Source organism: Lolium perenne, chromosome 2 (assembly GCF_019359855.2).
Source record: "Lolium perenne isolate Kyuss_39 chromosome 2, Kyuss_2.0, whole genome shotgun sequence".
Taxonomy (NCBI): Eukaryota; Viridiplantae; Streptophyta; class Magnoliopsida; order Poales; family Poaceae; genus Lolium; species Lolium perenne.
In genome coordinates this window covers 286,388,845-286,405,990 of record NC_067245.2, presented here as the reverse complement: position 1 = coordinate 286,405,990, position 17,146 = coordinate 286,388,845, and the positions used below count along the sequence as shown (strand labels likewise).

The 17,146-nt window shown below is 46.2% G+C and overlaps 2 protein-coding genes across 2 annotated transcripts; both read right to left on the bottom strand.

Annotated features, from left to right (window-relative positions):
* Window positions 1–438: 438 nt before the first annotated feature.
* On the bottom strand, window positions 439–2,040 carry LOC127329462 (AAA-ATPase At3g50940-like). The gene has a single exon (XM_051355978.1). The coding sequence runs from the start codon at window positions 2,038–2,040 to the stop codon at window positions 439–441; it is 1,602 nt and encodes a 533-aa protein (XP_051211938.1).
* Window positions 2,041–6,785: 4,745 nt separating this feature from the next.
* Window positions 6,786–8,115, bottom strand: LOC127336359 (probable nicotianamine synthase 2). The gene has a single exon (XM_051363166.2). The coding sequence runs from the start codon at window positions 8,062–8,064 to the stop codon at window positions 7,084–7,086; it is 981 nt and encodes a 326-aa protein (XP_051219126.1). The 5' UTR covers window positions 8,065–8,115; the 3' UTR covers window positions 6,786–7,083.
* Window positions 8,116–17,146: the final 9,031 nt, after the last annotated feature.

The window sequence follows — 17,146 nt, the reverse complement described above, 5'->3', positions numbered from 1 at the left end:
ATATTAATATTGATGGGAAAGTGATGAGGCTTGCGTGTTGGGACTCCAAGCGTAGAGTGTCGTAGCATGAGTAGCTTTCCCCACAAGGGTGACTCGAGGTTATTGACTTAGAGTTATCTCCTCTTTCTCTTATTTTAGCAATCCTGCAAAGCAAAGTTTTGTCTTGTATCCTCAACTTCATCGTGTAGTTGTCAAGCACAAGGTTTCGCATTAGTAATTGTAGATAAAAAAAGATATTGCATTTTACATCGTATTTTTATATGTGATGTAAAAGTAATTTATGTCATGTCATTTTTTTCTTATGTCTACTCTACTATGAAAGTATAATAAAATTTACGTGACGTAAAAATCATGTATGATTGCAAAGATACATGGTGGATGCAGAATAAATATACGGGTCAAATAGCGCGTCCTAGATACTTATGCTCTTAATATCTTTTATTCATCTTTATTGTCGGTTTCATCATCATCATCATCATCATCAGAATCATTGTCATCCTCCTCCTTCTTGGCAACATCATTTTCCTTCTTAGCATCGTCATCCGCCTCCTTGGAAACATCTTTTTCCTTTTTAGCATCTTGAGCTTCCTTCTTCTTATTGGCACACTCTTTCTTTGACTTGAGGAACTCGACAATCTTACCGAGAGCGACATCGATGCGTTTATCGTCATCGTGGTCCTCTTTGCTCGTCAACGCGGTCTCGGCCACATCGAGGTCCTCTTTGCTCCTCAACAAGGCCTCGGCCATTTCTGCAGGCGTGACTGCCACCTCCGCCAACAGCTCGTCAATCTCTGGATACGTGCGATGATTGTCGATGGGCACTTCTTTCTTGGAGAGGTAGTTGTCGACCAAAATCCTGAAAGCCTCAGGGGTACAGTATCCCATGTGGACGTGCATGTCCATCCTGCCAGGCCGTAGAAGCGCAGGGTCGAGACGCTCCTTGTAATTGGTCGTGAATACAATGATCCTCTCCTCCCCGGTTGTGGACCATAGGCCGTCGACGAAATTGAGAAGCCCGGACAATGTCACCTTCTCATCTTTGCTAGGATCGGACGACTTGGGAGGTTTCTTCTTGTTGTCATCTCGTTGTTTGAGTTCAATGGTACAGTCGATGTCCTCAATGACAAGAATGGATTTGTTCGTCATCCCAAGAAGAAGCTTCCTGAGCTGCGAATTGTTCTCGACCCCGGTGAGCTCAAGATAGTATAGATCAAACCTGAGGTAGTTGGCCATGGCGGCGATGAGGCTAGACTTGCCGGTCCCTGGTGGACCATAGAAGAGGTAGCCCCTCTTCCATGCCTTTCCGATCCTCTTATAGAATGCCTTTCTCGTGATGAACTTTTCTAGGTCGTCGATAACCGACTTCTTGAGCGCGTGGTTCATGGCGAGCGTGGCGAAGTTGGAGGGGTGGCAGAAGTCCTCCGGAGTCCAATCGGAGTCGTCGTTAGTGTACATGGTGAGAGGCCTCTCCTTGTTCCTTATGTCCTTGGCGGTTTTGATGATGTAGTCGATGTATCCTGAGAGGGCCTTCTCCTTGTGCTTCTTGTGGAAGGTGACGTGGTAGTAGAGCTTGCCTCCACGGCGGCCGAGACTCCTGCTGATGATGGAGTCGTCGAGGACGTCGTGGGAGTAGAGGCACCATCGGAACTCTGCGCCCTCGTACACATCGACCATCTCCTCACCCTCCTCCATGCTCACGATGAGCTTGTCCGTGTCCTCGTCGTCCATGGTGCCGATGCTTAGGCGCAGGTGCTGAAGGGCGTTGGTGGCGCCGACGGCCTCCATGCGCGAGGCGAGGTAGGTCTTGACGTGGTAGAAGAGGTAGTTGCTGCTGTACGGGCCGTCGGTCTGCTCGATGCTGAAGCTGTGGCGCCACTTCATGCGGGCGCGCAAGTTGGCGAGGCCGTAGGAGAGCATGTCGCGAGCCTCGTTGGGGAGCAGCTCGTTGGCGAGGCTGCGCACCAGCATCACGGACGCCGCCACGGATGTGGCCATCGCCATGGCCTCCTTGCCCTTCTCGTAGATCGACGAAGAAGCCATGGCTAGACAGGGGATTTTTTGTTTTTGAAACGGAACTAGACAGGGGATTCGAGTCCTCGATAGTCGATCGATCTGATTCTCGTACCTAGGTCGTGGTGCTCTGCTCCTCAAACGGCAGCCGGCCACTTTATAATAACCCGAGCCTTAGTAGTAGGTACACGGCTCCAAACGGACTAAAACATGGACACCAATCCGACACGAACTCAAATTTTCCTGCCTTGTCTAGCTACCTCACCCAACGCGAATTCTACTATGATTCGGAACTCAGGAGCCAGGCCAGGACTCTTGCCCTGCCTGCTGGAACTCGAAGAGGACCTACCCAATAAGCTGCTGCTTCACATAACAAAATTGCGCTGGAAGCCTGGAACACAACTCACATTCTCTTTTACGCTGGAACACGGGTGTTTTTTGCTTTCTTGACATCCAAGTTCCTCTGAATTCCTTTTTATAGGATGGCACAGTCCTGTACCTCAAAGTTCGAAGGTAGTTTATGCTCAAATCCACTGGCCGATCGAGGCATAGGCCAGTTATGTGAAAAGGCTGATGCCACCCTAGTTTGAGTCTTGCTCGTAATTTTCGTGATGTTGCACCATCCAAGGGGTTCCCTACACGTTTTTTTTTTCAAATGAGGATTTTCCTGGCCTCTGCATCAATCAGCGCACACATCCATTTTTATTACTGAGTTCAAAATTCAAGTTAGTTATTACAACTCAATGATTATACAGAGTCGATACATGAATCAACCAGCGAAACATACGTAGCAAAAAATACCTATGCATTCTGCAAATGCCTAGTGTGCAACCAACCAGCCTGATCGTAAGTATCCTAAGCGAACGTTAGCAGACGGCTGCGTCGTAGCCATAAGTTCGAGCTGATCCTACTGGAGATGGAAAGACCATAGCTGTATCCAATGAGACGCCATATGAATAAACTACATAAAATTAGACATGCCCGCATTATTATAAACAATGTTATTCCTGCACTTCCATATAGACCAACATAAAGCCGAAACACCTATGGCCCTTAGTCTTGTTATCTGTATTATTTAGTTAATTTTTAAACATAATTATGATATTAGTAGGTGGAGGAATATTGTAAGCCATATACATAATATGGCATACAATGCGAGCAAAAGGACATGAAAGAAAATAGATGCTCAATGATTTCATCTCACAGAAGCAACGTCTCTTACATCCATGCCCTTCTCTTTTTGATTGGTTATCTTTTGTAAGCAAACTTTTCTATTGAGGAACCACAAAATAATATTATTTTAGGCTGTAATTTTAATTGTGGTTTGTGCTTCCATAGAGCCCAAAATCTGAAACGTTTTTCTGAGTGAAACACAAAGACGACTGAGATTAAATGATACATGTTCGAAATTAAGGGTAGGATGACTGAGACTGAACAATACCACGATACTCTTTCAGGGGTTTACACTATTGTAAGATTTGGAAGTCTATGGAAGCACATGCCATTTTAATTTGTAAAGATACTTGCGTAGCAACCTAGTCTGAACCCACACACGAGGTCTTCATACATTGATTTCGCTGTAAAATTTCCTTAAAATGTTAATTTCCAAATGAAAACATCGAGCTCATTTGTAAGCTGAACCGTCATTTATCTTTGGCATAGTAGTAGCCACACCCTATCCACTTATTACCACTCAAAGTCCTTCTAAAACCAATCTTTAAAGAGACCTGAGATAAAACACTATGATGTTAAGCCACCTAGCTCAAACTATGTAATTGTTCCTTCTTTCTCTCAATCTCCTCACCGTAAATCCTGATGTAGATAGGGTTTTACTTGAATATAAAATTTTCTTAGGTTAGCGCTTTGCGCCCGCCATAGATTTCTCAAACAAATCTAATGGATAATCATATCACATGATTGGCCTGTCTGATTTTGACAATCTACTAGGATGGGATCCGAGTTTTGTATCTCTTCTATTTACATCACGCATCTTGGGGTGCCAAGCTGCTATAAGTACATAAGTTACATGGTTAGTACAATACGTATAATATCCTATCTCTAACACCCTCTCTTAATAACAACTTAGTCATGTTGAGATTATGTTTCAAGTCTTCATAGCTACGTACTAGAAGGGGTTTTGTGAACCCATCGGCGACTTGATCCTTTGAAGGAATAAATCGAATCTCCAGCTGTTTTTTTTGAACTGTCTCTCTTACAAAGAGGAAGTCTATCTTGATGTGCTTGGCTCGTGCATGAAACACATGATTTGCCGATAAATATGTTGCTTCCATATTATCACACCATAAACACGGTGACGGAGTCAACTTGACTCCAAGTTCTTCAAGCAATGACTGCATCCATATTACCTCTAATATAGCATTTGCCACATACTTGTACTCTGATTCTGTGCTGGACCTAGAAACTGTGGCTTGATTCTTAGAGCTCCAAGAAATAAAATTTGGCCAAAGTAAACAACAAAGCCCCCAATCTGAGAAGCACTCACTAGTGTACATCTGGACTTTAGAAATGTCAGTCCAACATCAAATGTATGTTCAACATATCTCATACTACCTCCGACTCAAGGAATAAGACGCCCTCGTTTTACGTGCTTTTCGTTTGACTAAGAATTACTTCAAATATATAAAGATTGTTTGTATGAAATTAACATCATTAGAAAGTACTTTTCAATACAAATCCAACGATACTAATTACATATAATATAACCAAGATTTTGTTGCTTAATTTTTATGGTTAAAGTTCGCATTGGAATACGCGTGCGCCTTATTCCTTGGGACGGAGGTAGTAATACATTGAACAATTGTTCAGTGCAGAGTAGTGGGAGCATGTAAATACTGGCATGCCTTGTTTAATGCATAGTAAATAAAGGCCTTGTGAGAGTCAACGCACCTACTATGTTTCTGTATTTGGTGCTATCCTCGGGTCCCAACAATTCTACTTCATGTGTTGTGATCTTCTCTGAAGACGACAATGGAATAGGTGAGCCTTTGGATTTTTTTCATGCTGACACGTTTTAGTACATCCTTAGCATATTCTGCCTGACTCAATGCCAATCCATTGTTGACTTTGTAAACTACAATTTTATTTGAAATTTACCCTAAGAAAAACCCTACTGTGTGATAAACTTCATTTCCCAGGAAATAGTGGAGATCACCAAGATCTTTTAAGGCAAATTCCTTGCTCAAGTATTTCAACAAGGCATCGGTTGCAGCTGTGTACAAATAATTTTAAATACTTGGATGTATATAAAAAAGAAGTAGCAATAAAAATCCTTCACATGCCATCACCTGCAATATTTCATGACCAGTACTTACATACAAGAATTCATGACCAGTTGTGTTTTTTGTACATATGCAGTTCCACCAAAGACCTTACAAAGTTTGGAAAATCAACATGCCAAAATAGCTAGGTGCATCCAACAAGCACCAAGTGTGCAGATTGAAGGAGATCATGTATGTCTTTAAACAAGCTCCTGGGCAGTGATACCATAAATGACAACATGATCATTGCGCCTTTAGGAAGAGGTACATTGAGGGTGATTTTATTATTCTTTTTCTGTATGTAGATGACATGCTGATTGATGGAAATGGCACAAAGAGGATTGCTCTCCTCAATAAGTTATTGAGTAAATCATTTTCCAGTAAGGATTTAGGACTAGCTAAGAAAATAGTTGGCATGAAGATCTCATGTGATAGATCAAAAAAGCTGCTTTAGATCTCACATGAACGATACATTCAAAAGGTACTTGAAAGGTTCAATATGCAAGGTGCAAAGTCTATTACCTTTCCACTTGCAGGCCATCACAAACTGAATTCAGAACAATAAACTATCAGAAGGAAGGAGAAAGAAGAAATAAGTAAAGTACCGTGCCAATTTGCCGTGGGCAGTTTGATGTATTCCATAGTATTCACTAGGCATGATATTGCCTATGCAATTGGAGTTGTTAGCCGGTTCATGATAAATCGAGGTGAAGCTCACTAGAATCCAATGAAGTGGACACTCTCATGTATCCCAAAGGTACTTCTACATCATGCTTATGTTGTGGAAGAGGTGATCATGTATTGTGAAGCTATACATATTTAGATTATGTTGGTGATGCAGATTCTAGGAAGTCTACTTGTGGGTACCTAATGACTTATGCAATGGGGCAATAGGCATGGCAATCAAGTTTGCAGAAATGTGTTTCATTATCAACCAAAGATGTACATAGATGCGGTTGAAGCTTTCAAGGAAGTGTTATGGATGAAGAACTACTTGTAAACATTGTGCATGAAGTAAGATCATTAAATTCTATTTTGTGAGAGTCGTAGCGCTATCCATCTTGCCAAAAACCAAAGTTTGCATTCTCGAACCAAGCACATTGATGATGTTGCAAGGTACCAGGTGCTGCTCTATACAACATTATTGCCTCTTTCAAGCTGTGGTTTCAGCATCTTTGGTGAGATTATTCCAATCTCTTGGTTTTGTGGCCCAAATCTTGTTGGTAGTATCCAAGATCGTTTAGTGCTCTCTAAGAAGGAACAAGTTGTATCTCCATTCCATAATAATAGAAAAAGATATGGGTGGCTTGGGTCATATTTTTTTATATCTCAATCTGAGAGGTTTACCACGTTAAAATGTATCGGTGTCCCTTTGTAATAAATTTGCTACTACAGTTCTCATTTCTGAAATCCTAATCACTAGATCAGGCATTGGCTCTCCGAGCATCTGCCCAAGTGGATACATATTTTATCCATCTATAGTGTTGCACGATATAGTTAGCACACAAATGGTGCTGAAATTATCCTTTATGCCCATTCTTTTCAACATATACTTAGGGACAAAATATTATTCCTTCGCACATCTGTTCTCTACAATCTGCCTCCCAGCCTCCCAGGGTGAGGTGTACATAGATATATGTGGTGTACTGAACAGAATTATTGGGTACAAACTACGCATGACTAGAAGCACACAAGTATTAGAGAGAAAAAAAATACCACGTACGATTTGCAAGCGATCAAGCGGCGACGTATCGGTAACGAGTAATGACCAGGCATATCCATTTGTTCCGTCGCATCAAAATGCCACTTCCGCGTTGGCAAACTCGTCCCTCTTGTCCCCCACCATCTCGCCAAACCTGCATGGCGGGCTGACCACCGGCGCCGTGCCGCGCGCGTACTGTCCACGCCCGTTCTGGAGCCCATCGGCATGCACGCTGTCGGACTTGCGCGCGATGATGACGGAGTTAACCACGTCGTCGTCAGGGTTGCACACTGCCAGCACCTCGAACCCACCTCGACCGATGTCCTCCGGGTCGACGATCGGGTACAGGAACCCGCGCGCCCCGTGCGCACTGCGCACGACGAGTGCCGCCCCGTCCGCCATGTGCGCGCCAAGGTGGGCGATCACCTTGGCCTTCTCCTCGGCGGCCATGCCCACGAGCGCGGCCAGGAAGACGACGTCGTACGCGGCGAGCTCGCCGGCGAGATCGGCGACGTCCGCCGTGTGGAACGACATGCGGGCGCCCAGGTCCTTGTCCGCGCGGAACAGCTTGCTGGCGCGTTCGTTGGCCGCGCCGCACAGGTCGTAGTTGTCGAACATCGTGTCGGGCAGGTGGCGCGCGGCGAGGACGAAGGAGCTGAACGGCAGAGGGCCGGACCCGATGAAGGCCACGCGGGCCGGCGCGATGCCACCGGGCACGTAGCGCGCCAGGAGCTCGTACTCGAGCTTGCTGAGGTTGATGTAGTTGCTGTAGTAGGGGAACATGCCTAGGTGGTCGAGCGGGTTGTCGAAGGCGGCGAGCATGTCGGAGTAGTGAGCCTCCAGTTTTCCCTCGGCTTCGGAGCAGAGGCGGATGAGGCCCTCCCGCATCTTCTGCGCTTCCGGGCCAAGCTTGGTCACGTCCACGGGGCTCGGGGGGACGCACGCCGTGACCAAGTCGGTGAAGAGCGCGTTCACGTCAGGGCACGGGCTGAGCGACGGAAGCTTGGAGATGGCGGCGTGGAGCCCGGTGATCTTCTGGACCAGGGCATCGACCTCCTTGTTCTGGGACTCCATTTTACTTTCTTGCTGCTTCTAACTGATCGACGCGGGAAGGCCGAAGGACAGGAAGATATGACAGTAGAGTGAAGTGCTCGATCGAGCTGCTTGATGAGCTATGGGACATGCACTACGATGTGTATATGTAGCAGTACCTCACACGGGCTGTTGTCTACACTCTAGTGGAATGAAGAAGCTAAATGTCTGAAACATGCATGCAAGCTTCACGCGTGCATGCCCAATCAGGCTGGTTTCACGCCTCTGCTGTGACGTGTTCGCGTCCGGCTGTTGAAGTGGACACCGTACGTTTTTTATGTCTTCCTCGCGATATCTTCAAATAAAGTGCACGCATGAAAAATGTCGCGCTTAAAAATAGAATAGCTTTGTATAGTGTTTGCAAACCTACTGGCGGTCTGCATTTTTCTTTATGAAACTCTACCGATCAATTCATAATCTCCAATAATAGTACTCACTCCATTTCATGAAATTTGTCTAATTTTTTTCAAAATTTAGATGTATATAGATGATATTTAGTGTTTAGATACATTGAAATATAGATAAATCTCACATGCTTTTCATGGAACGAAGGGAATAAAAAAACCCTATAAATTATAAAAAATATCGTTGGATCACCTAGTGACAACTACAAGCACTCAAGCGAGCCGAAGACGCGTCGCCGTCCTCGCCTCTCCCTCACTAGAGTCGGGTAAAGCTTGTCGTTGTATAACTTGTTATAATAGACATATGTGAAGTCGTCGTGCTAAGACCCCAAAAAACCAGTGCACGAGAGCCAAAATCGCCGCGATGAAAAGAAGCGTCACCGATGAAGAAAAACATAGATTAGAAGGAACACCGACCGAAACCAGCAAGATCCGCCAGACACACACACCTCCACACACCCTTCGACGACACTAGACGCACCGTCGAGACTGTGGATTAAGGGAATGGACTTTATTCCATCTTCGAAAAGTCGGTGCCGCCACACCACCATAAGCAGGACACAAACTTCAACCAAACTAAAAAAATATGTCAAAAAACACAGCCATCCCGCCAGAAAGAACCGGGGTCCAGTGCGCCTCGATGGCTCTAGGGCCAAATAAGATGTGGCAAATCAACGGTGTCACCGACGGGATGCAGAAAACCCTATACCTGGTCTGGGAACGAAGGGGCACGTATTGTATGTCCAAACGATGTAGTAACTAATTAAGCCCGGTCTGCATTGAACAAACAAACACTTGAAAACGCAAAACACCTGCCTCTAATCAAGTTGGCCCCGAGCTCCTCTACTCAAACTATCTCCCTACGATCCGCTGCTTTCTCTCTCAAAACGAACAATGGTTGCAATTTAAGAAGTAGATATAGGATTGATGCACTAGCTAAGTTTTTAGCAGTAGAAATATGTGTTGAACACTGGATTATATATATCTTAGCGTTTGTTTCCTATAATTCTGATCTGGATGCTACTTAAATTATGGCATCGTTGGAAAATGAACTAGAAAAGGTGTGTCTAAGATAAGCCATCTCGTACGATGAAGATAAATATTTTGCTAACATATAGTCTCTTAGTTATGACAAAACAACCCATTTTTTATCACTTCCATCACTTCCAACTCAATATTATCCCACGTGGCATCGCTAAGATAAGATCATTGTACATGCCTTTAGGGCATCTACAGTGATACCTTCTCTTATATCTCACATTATCTATATAAACAATATATTTAACTTATACTGGTACTCTCGGACATGTTTACTGTGACGCCTATTAAATGCTCCCTCCATATCGATTTATTAGGCTTTCACGTTGTTTAAGGAAATGTTTGATCGTAAAATTGGGATATAATTTTGTGATATATACTCCCTCCGTCCCAAAATATAAGGCGTCTAAGGATTAGTTAAAAGTCAATGTTTTTAAAGTTTGACCAAGTTTATATACAAAATATAAATATTTACAATACTAAATAATTATCCATAGATTCACCCTAAAGTATATTTTCTTAATATGTCAATTTGATATTATAGATGTAAATATTTTTTTTCTAAATATTTGGTCAAAGTTTGTAAGGTTTGACTTTTGACCAATCCTTAGACGCCTTACATTTTGGAACGGGTAATCCACATTTTACTGATTAAATGTATAGTTAAACTTTTCTTAAACTATGTGAAGGCCTAATAGACTGTAATAAGGATTATTTAATTTTTAGTAGAAACTAATTTGCTAAGAAATGACATATTGTATAATGTATAAAATAGCTTTCTCTTATTTTTCTTCAAAAGATCATCTCTTAGCTAAGGAAACGATAACCTTTTTTTTCTATTTCTCTCTCCTCTAACTAAGCAAAAAAATTACGTGACAACTCTAAAAGAAGGATGGCGTCACCCCATTGTATATATCGCATAGAAGAAGGACCAAGACGGCTGGTACAACGCCCAAAGGGCACCACGATACAACACAACGCCACACAAGCACCACGATACAAACGCAGCGCCACACGGTTAACAACACTACCCACTATAGCTAACCGGCAAGGACACGCCTTGCACCGCCACCCGCCAAGAATGGAGGGGGATGATGCACTAAGCTTCTAGGCCGCGTCACAACCGAAGGAAGGAACTTCAGCAGGCCGACTCCAACTCCAGGAAGACCCAAGCCAACGCAACCGTCCACCCATAAGTGCCTAAGGGTCGGCGAGAGAATGGCGGGACCGAACCAGACCGGAGGAGGCGATGACCAAGAAGCGCTGTCGACGGTGTACATAGCGCCCCAGAAGCCCACACTCTAGGTGGCGGCCAACATCGACTCCAGCAGGTGCACCGAGGACTCCACAAACCACTAAGACGACGCCTCCAAGGAGGGGAACGACGCAGCCGCGCTGCCGCCGCCCGATCCGTTGACCGGATCTAGGGTTTCCCCTATGGACGAGAAGGGGAAGGACGTACAGTGCCATGACGACTCCTCCAAGGAGGTGATGGCACCCTCAGGCGTCGCCATCGTTAGCATCTAGCAAGGATTTCTCCCGGCCCTACCGTCGATCCCATGCCTTCGGGCACATGCAGAACGAAGCCGCCTTGGCCTCACCACCAACGAGAGGCGCGCCATGGCCATCAGCCAAGCAGGAGGCATCAACAACCGCCCCACCAACACTGAAAACGGGGGCAGGACGATGGGGATCCGGCCCGCCGCTGCCTTGCCAGCCGCCGGCACCACCACGGTGTCCAGCTACCGGTGCCACCAAGCACCACCGCGCTGGCCTGCTGCCAGAAGCCCAGCCCCGCAGGCCCGCCCAGGCCCAGATGGGTAGAGGCGGACTTGGAGCTCGTAGCCATGGCAGCAGCGCGCCTCCACCACGAGGAGGGCGCACCTCCGTCGACGTGCCGAGCTCGCCGCCGAACCTCCGCAGCACCTCGCCACCGAGATCCGTCGTCGAAACTCGCGCCGCCGCCAGGGAGGAAGCCACCACCGCGCGAGGGAGAGGGCCCGCCGCCGCCGTCGCTGCTTGGGCTTCGCCCGGCGGGTCTTCCGGCGACGGTGAGGAGGAGGGGCGGACGGGGAGGGGGCTGGAGAGGCGGCGGCAGGATCTCCCCCCGTGTCGCCTAGGGTTGGGCGACGCGGGGGCGGACAGGGTTTCTTCAGTTGCTAAAAAAACTAGTATAGATAGACACCTTAAATAGCAGAAAACACAGTTAATCCACCTTCTCATGATAAGATGGTTGCAAAATCGTGTTGATCCTGATGAACAAGGGTGCCGCAAAACTTCATTGCTGGCTCGAATCAACATCCATCTGTTATGCATGCATGTTTGATTCTCAAAGACATTTTATTTGAGCAGGATCTAGATTCTCAAAGAAGAGTATTGGAGAATCAAGAGTAGGGAGCTGAAAAATAAGGATCCTGAGCTCTAACGAACAGGTTACACGTCGTAGAACAAGTACATACTCGAGATACAACCGCAGGAAGTAGCACAATGAATGCCATTCTTGTCATTTCATTCAACAAGAATTGAAAATAAACCATGTATAAAAGCAACAGTTAAGTCTACTGAGAATTTCAAATGAAATATCAGGATAATATGACACAATAAAGTCATGGTTTTAAATAGCCGGCTATAACCTGCCTATAGTCCGGCTATAGCCTTTCAGGAGACCTGCCGCTGCGGCCCTTTGTAGGCTAAATGAGAAAAAACCGCTAATAGCCAGCTAGAGCCTAATTTAGCCCCTGTTTAGCCTCTAATTTAGCCGCTAAACCTCCTGTATTTTGAATTTATCTTCTCTTTTATTTTTTATTTCTTTTTTTCCGAATTTGCATTCAGTATAATTAGATATAACTTGTGAGTTGAATATCTGAATACTTGTTTGCCTTGAATAGTTAAATAAGTTGTACCACGAATCGTATTTGAGTCATAGTTTTCCTTTTCTTTTGGTAAGATATGACAAAAATATTTCATTTTTTTAAAAGGCTAAATGGAATAGCCCGATATAACCCAGCTATAGCCTTTTATAGCCTCTAAAAAATTGCGGCTAAATGAGATAGCAGGCTATTTTAAACTATGAATACAGTACGTAGTCTGAACTCTTATGCTGACCTTCTTGCCAGCAGGATGAGGGATGCTATATCCACAAAATGCCACTCTTGGGCTCCGGATACAAAATGGAATCAGAAAGATAGAAATGATAATCTTGAATTCATATATTCATATTTGTTCCTGGTTTCTAGAAATTGAATGGTAGTTGTGTGGTTTTAGCTTCTGCAATAAGTATAACTGAAGACCGTTGACACCTTCGCGAATATAAATGCTACCAAACAGCCAAGCAAAACAATATGACTTCTGATTACACATATTAAGAGTTCCACTTGGAAGTCATTCGATGTTTTCTATTTATTCAGAATCGTACTAGAACTAGTGGTGCCTTTAACATCAGGCTAGTTTCAATACGGCCATCTGCAAGGGGAAAAAGAAAGTGCCAAGCAGAACATATACTCCGTACTTGAGTTAAGTCCACGCAGCGAACGCGGATGAGGGCTCCTTCATCGCCGCACCTACCCTACGGGCTCGCCGTACTCCGGCGATGCCTGGAGGGTTCCGACGGCCCGACTCCTCTTTGGCTCACCGCGGGGATCGCCAAGCACCGCACGACCGCCTGGAAGGGGGTCGCCCAGGTCGGGCCCCTGTTTTGGGACACCTAGAAGCATCCGGGCCATTGATCAGGGGGTGGGAGCTGTCAATGGCAGTCGGGACCCACCATGTGGGGAGGATGAGATCGTGGAGGAGTATTTCGGCATCCAAATCCACCACTTACTTGTTGGTTGGTGTTCCATTCTGTTATCTTAGACTATGCTGCCTTCTTCAATTCCATTCTGCGTCTCCCTAGTCGAAGTCTTCTTGCTGGCCCAACCCAACATGCATTTTAGAGTGCCGTGCCAGGGCGATAGGCGCTCCGCAGTCACGCATGATCGCCAGAGCCTTTCTTGGCTATGTAAATATAGGGCCGGAATAAGTGCAAGATCCTCAACAAAATGGATTAAGGTGGGCTTCGGATTTGGAATCATTTTTTTCTTTTCATCAAGTTCTTGTTTGATCTGCCGCTATTATCACAATATCCCTCCTTTTAGGGTTAATGCTATCAATGGTGAATCGATCATTCGCTATCCTTTTTTTTAGAAGAGCTTTTTTGAATGGAAGAAAAGTAATGAAACCTGCGATGGCTACTGAATAACCTCCTTTTATTTTTTTTATAATGAACCACCTGAACAGGAATCGCTGATCCACCTTCTGTGGGTTATCCCTTCGCCCTGTCCTCCTGGTGCTAGGGTTCTAGCCCCGCGCCGCCACGATCCTCTCGTCTGGATTCGCCGTGATCTACTGGTGTCGCGTCGATTTGAGGTAGAGGATTGTTTTCCGGCGAGGGCTTCCGATCTCCACAACCACAAACCTACCCATTTCAGTTTCTCTCGGAATTTCTGGAGTCGAACCCAAGGTCGAGCGACTTTTGCGGAGGTGCTGAGGAGGCGGCCGATGCAGGGTGGTGGTCAGCGTGCGCAAGGAGGTGGGGCAGGGGTGTGGTGGCGCGCCTAACCTTCAACGTGGGGGAGGTGGTGCTAAAATCATGGGGGAGGGCAGCGGAGTAACCCCTACCAGTATGTGAGGCCTAGGAGTCAACCTCCCCCGGCTAGGCGAGGTACTAACTCTGGTGGTGGAGGAAATCAGCGTGCTCCTCCACCGCCACCGCCGCCACCGCATCCTCAACGTCCTCTACAACATCAACAAGCGCGCCCTACAATCGGACATACTGCACCCGGGGCGGCTGCGGCGGTGATGATGCCGCGGATTCAACTTATGGAGGCGAGGTATCGTAGCATGGTGTGCTACAATTGCGGAGAACCTAGGCACTACGTCGGCAATTGCATCAAGGAAAAGGTCTGTTTTATGTGTGGAATTCCTGGGCATCATATGGATAATTGTGTTATGTGGTGTGAAGCTTCGCCATCAGCTCAGTATGTTGGTAGTTCCAGTAGTGGATTAGGGTTCTTTCATGTGGATGTGGAAAACAAGTCAGCAATTCAATGACTTAATGTGGAGAATTGTGGCATCATCTTGGTAAAGCACCGCAACATCTCGTTGAAGGAAATAGAACAAAAGATGTGTGAAGCTTGGGATGCTAACTGACTATGGCGGTTGTTGGAAGCGAAGAAATTCCTGGTTCGTTTCCCTCCAGGTAAGAAGGTCATTGATCTGGTGGATATTCCTTCGATTAACCTTAGGGAAGGATTTGATATTGAGAGAGTCATTGTGAAGATTATGGGGTGGGAGGGTGACATGCCGGATATGGGAGGTCTACAGGAATGGGTTTCATTGGATAAGGGCAATCCCTCCTAAATGGGTTTCTTTGGAAGGTGATTGCACAAATTGCCAAAACTCTGGGGCTGCTTCTGGATGTGGACTAGGCTACAATTTTAGATCCTTCTATGAAGTTGTTCGGATCAAGCTAGCTGTCAAGGACACGAGGCGCATTCCTGAGGAGAGGAGATATGTTATGGAGAAAAATTCTATTGCCTCTTTTTACTGTGAAGAATGAAGGAGAGGCTAGTGGTTCCAGGGCGATGGACGATGATAACGGCGATGATCAAGATGAGTATCATGCAGAAGATGAAGGGTTTGATGGATTAGAAGACGTGAATGAGACCAATGAATACAAAAACCAGACGCATAGTAATGGTGGATCTTTGGGTAACATTCCTCCTGCCCCGACTGCTCATGGACATGGTGCTAAAACTTGGGCAGTTGGTAACAAATGTGCCGGATACAAAAAATTCCAGGTGCTGGTGGATTGTGATCTGGTTAGTGAAGAAGAGGTAGATGAGGAGATTATAATAGATGTAGATGATGTTACTGGAAGCCTCCTCCAGGATGTGGCATTGGCAGAGGACAGTAGTGATGTATTTAAAAAATGGTAATTCAGAAATGGAAGATGATGGGGAATCAGTGGTTACAAAGAATGATGAATGGACAAGCAACACACAAACTGATGGTGACAATATAGATGAAGATAAAGAGGGGATAGCTAAAGACGGAGTATCAGTATCTTTCAAAGCTTGTGGTGCTGAAACAAATGGGGGATGGGATGCATTTTCAAAACATAGTGGATCCTACACCAGCTGAAGCAAGTGCGATGGCTAAGAAGAAAAAGCACCAGAAGTGGGCTCATGTTGTCCCTATTAGACACAGTGGAATATTGATTCATGATGGCATGACTGTTATGGACAAGGCCAAAGCTCTACAAGAAATTAAGAACTTGGAGAAAACAAGCAAGGTAAACCAAAAAAATCTTTTAACTCATTCTTTTGCTAGCATCTGCAATTCTACCTTAGTGGATAAAGCTATTGCTATTGATATTAGTGTTGGAGAAAATGACACCAATAGGTGTTGTTGTGGGTATACTTCATGGGTGTACCATCGACAGTGCCTAGATCCGGCAAGCCCGGGTGGCCCATAGATGGTGATGTGGCATGTGGCCCATCGGGCGGCCCAGTTGCTGTTGATCCTGAAGGATGAAGTCCGGCCCAGGAGAAGGGAGCTGGATCCGACCGACCTCGGGAGGAACCCGGATCCATGAAGGCCCATTAGGAACCCGGATCCGGTACGACGTATAGAGGAAGGCGGATCCTTGACGTGCACGGCAAGACATTGTACCGTAGTTAGGCAAACCTGTATCCGGCTAGGACTCTCCATGTAAACCCTAGATTCGTGCGCCTTTATAAGCCGGATCCCGGGAGCCCTAGAGGCACAACCACAACTCATTGTAACATCGTGAAAGCGCCCAGATAATTCCAGACAAGCAGCAGTAGGCCCTGTCATCGTGCAGGTGTTCCGAAGCTGGGTAAATCGCGTACCACCGTCCCGTGTGCACTCCGCCCTATGGCCCCTACTTCTTCTCCCCCTCGTGAGGATCCCTCCTCCGAGGCACCGTTGATTAGGCAACGACAGTTGGCGCCCACCATGGGGCCTGCGGCGTCTGGAGGCCGGAACCGGGAGGGTTCCGCCATGGGAATCTACGATGACACCATCGCTGTGGGGCGCGTCCTTTACGCCGGAAATCTGCCGATCGTCCCTCCGGATGAGTGCTGGATTCCGGCTAAGACAAACCCCGTCAAGCTCTCCATCATCCCAGTTGGCGGCATACACATCTTCATCGGGGAAACCGTCGATTCCGACGGAAACCCACTAGTAAGTAACGCTGACGCAACCGCCGCTGAGCAGGACGCAGTCGCGAAGATCCGGTATGAGATGCAGGAGTTTCCCAAGGAAGATTCCGCCTTGGATCTGAAAATTTCAAAGCCCACCCAATCCGCCCCTGAGCAGGAAATAAAGGTGGAATACCAATGCAGATCCGCCTGGGTCTCCCAGGTGTTAGAGAAGCAAAGGTGTCACTTCGTACACTTCTTGGCACACACCGCCGGAACCGCCCCTCAAGAAGCCGGAGCTGGTCCCGGGCAGGTCGAGGTACCGGAAAACAACGCTGCTCCGGATCAGAACGAGCCTGTCAGAGAAAGCGGAACTCCGGTTGAAGAGTCGATTCTGGGCAACCTAAGCCCAATTTCTGG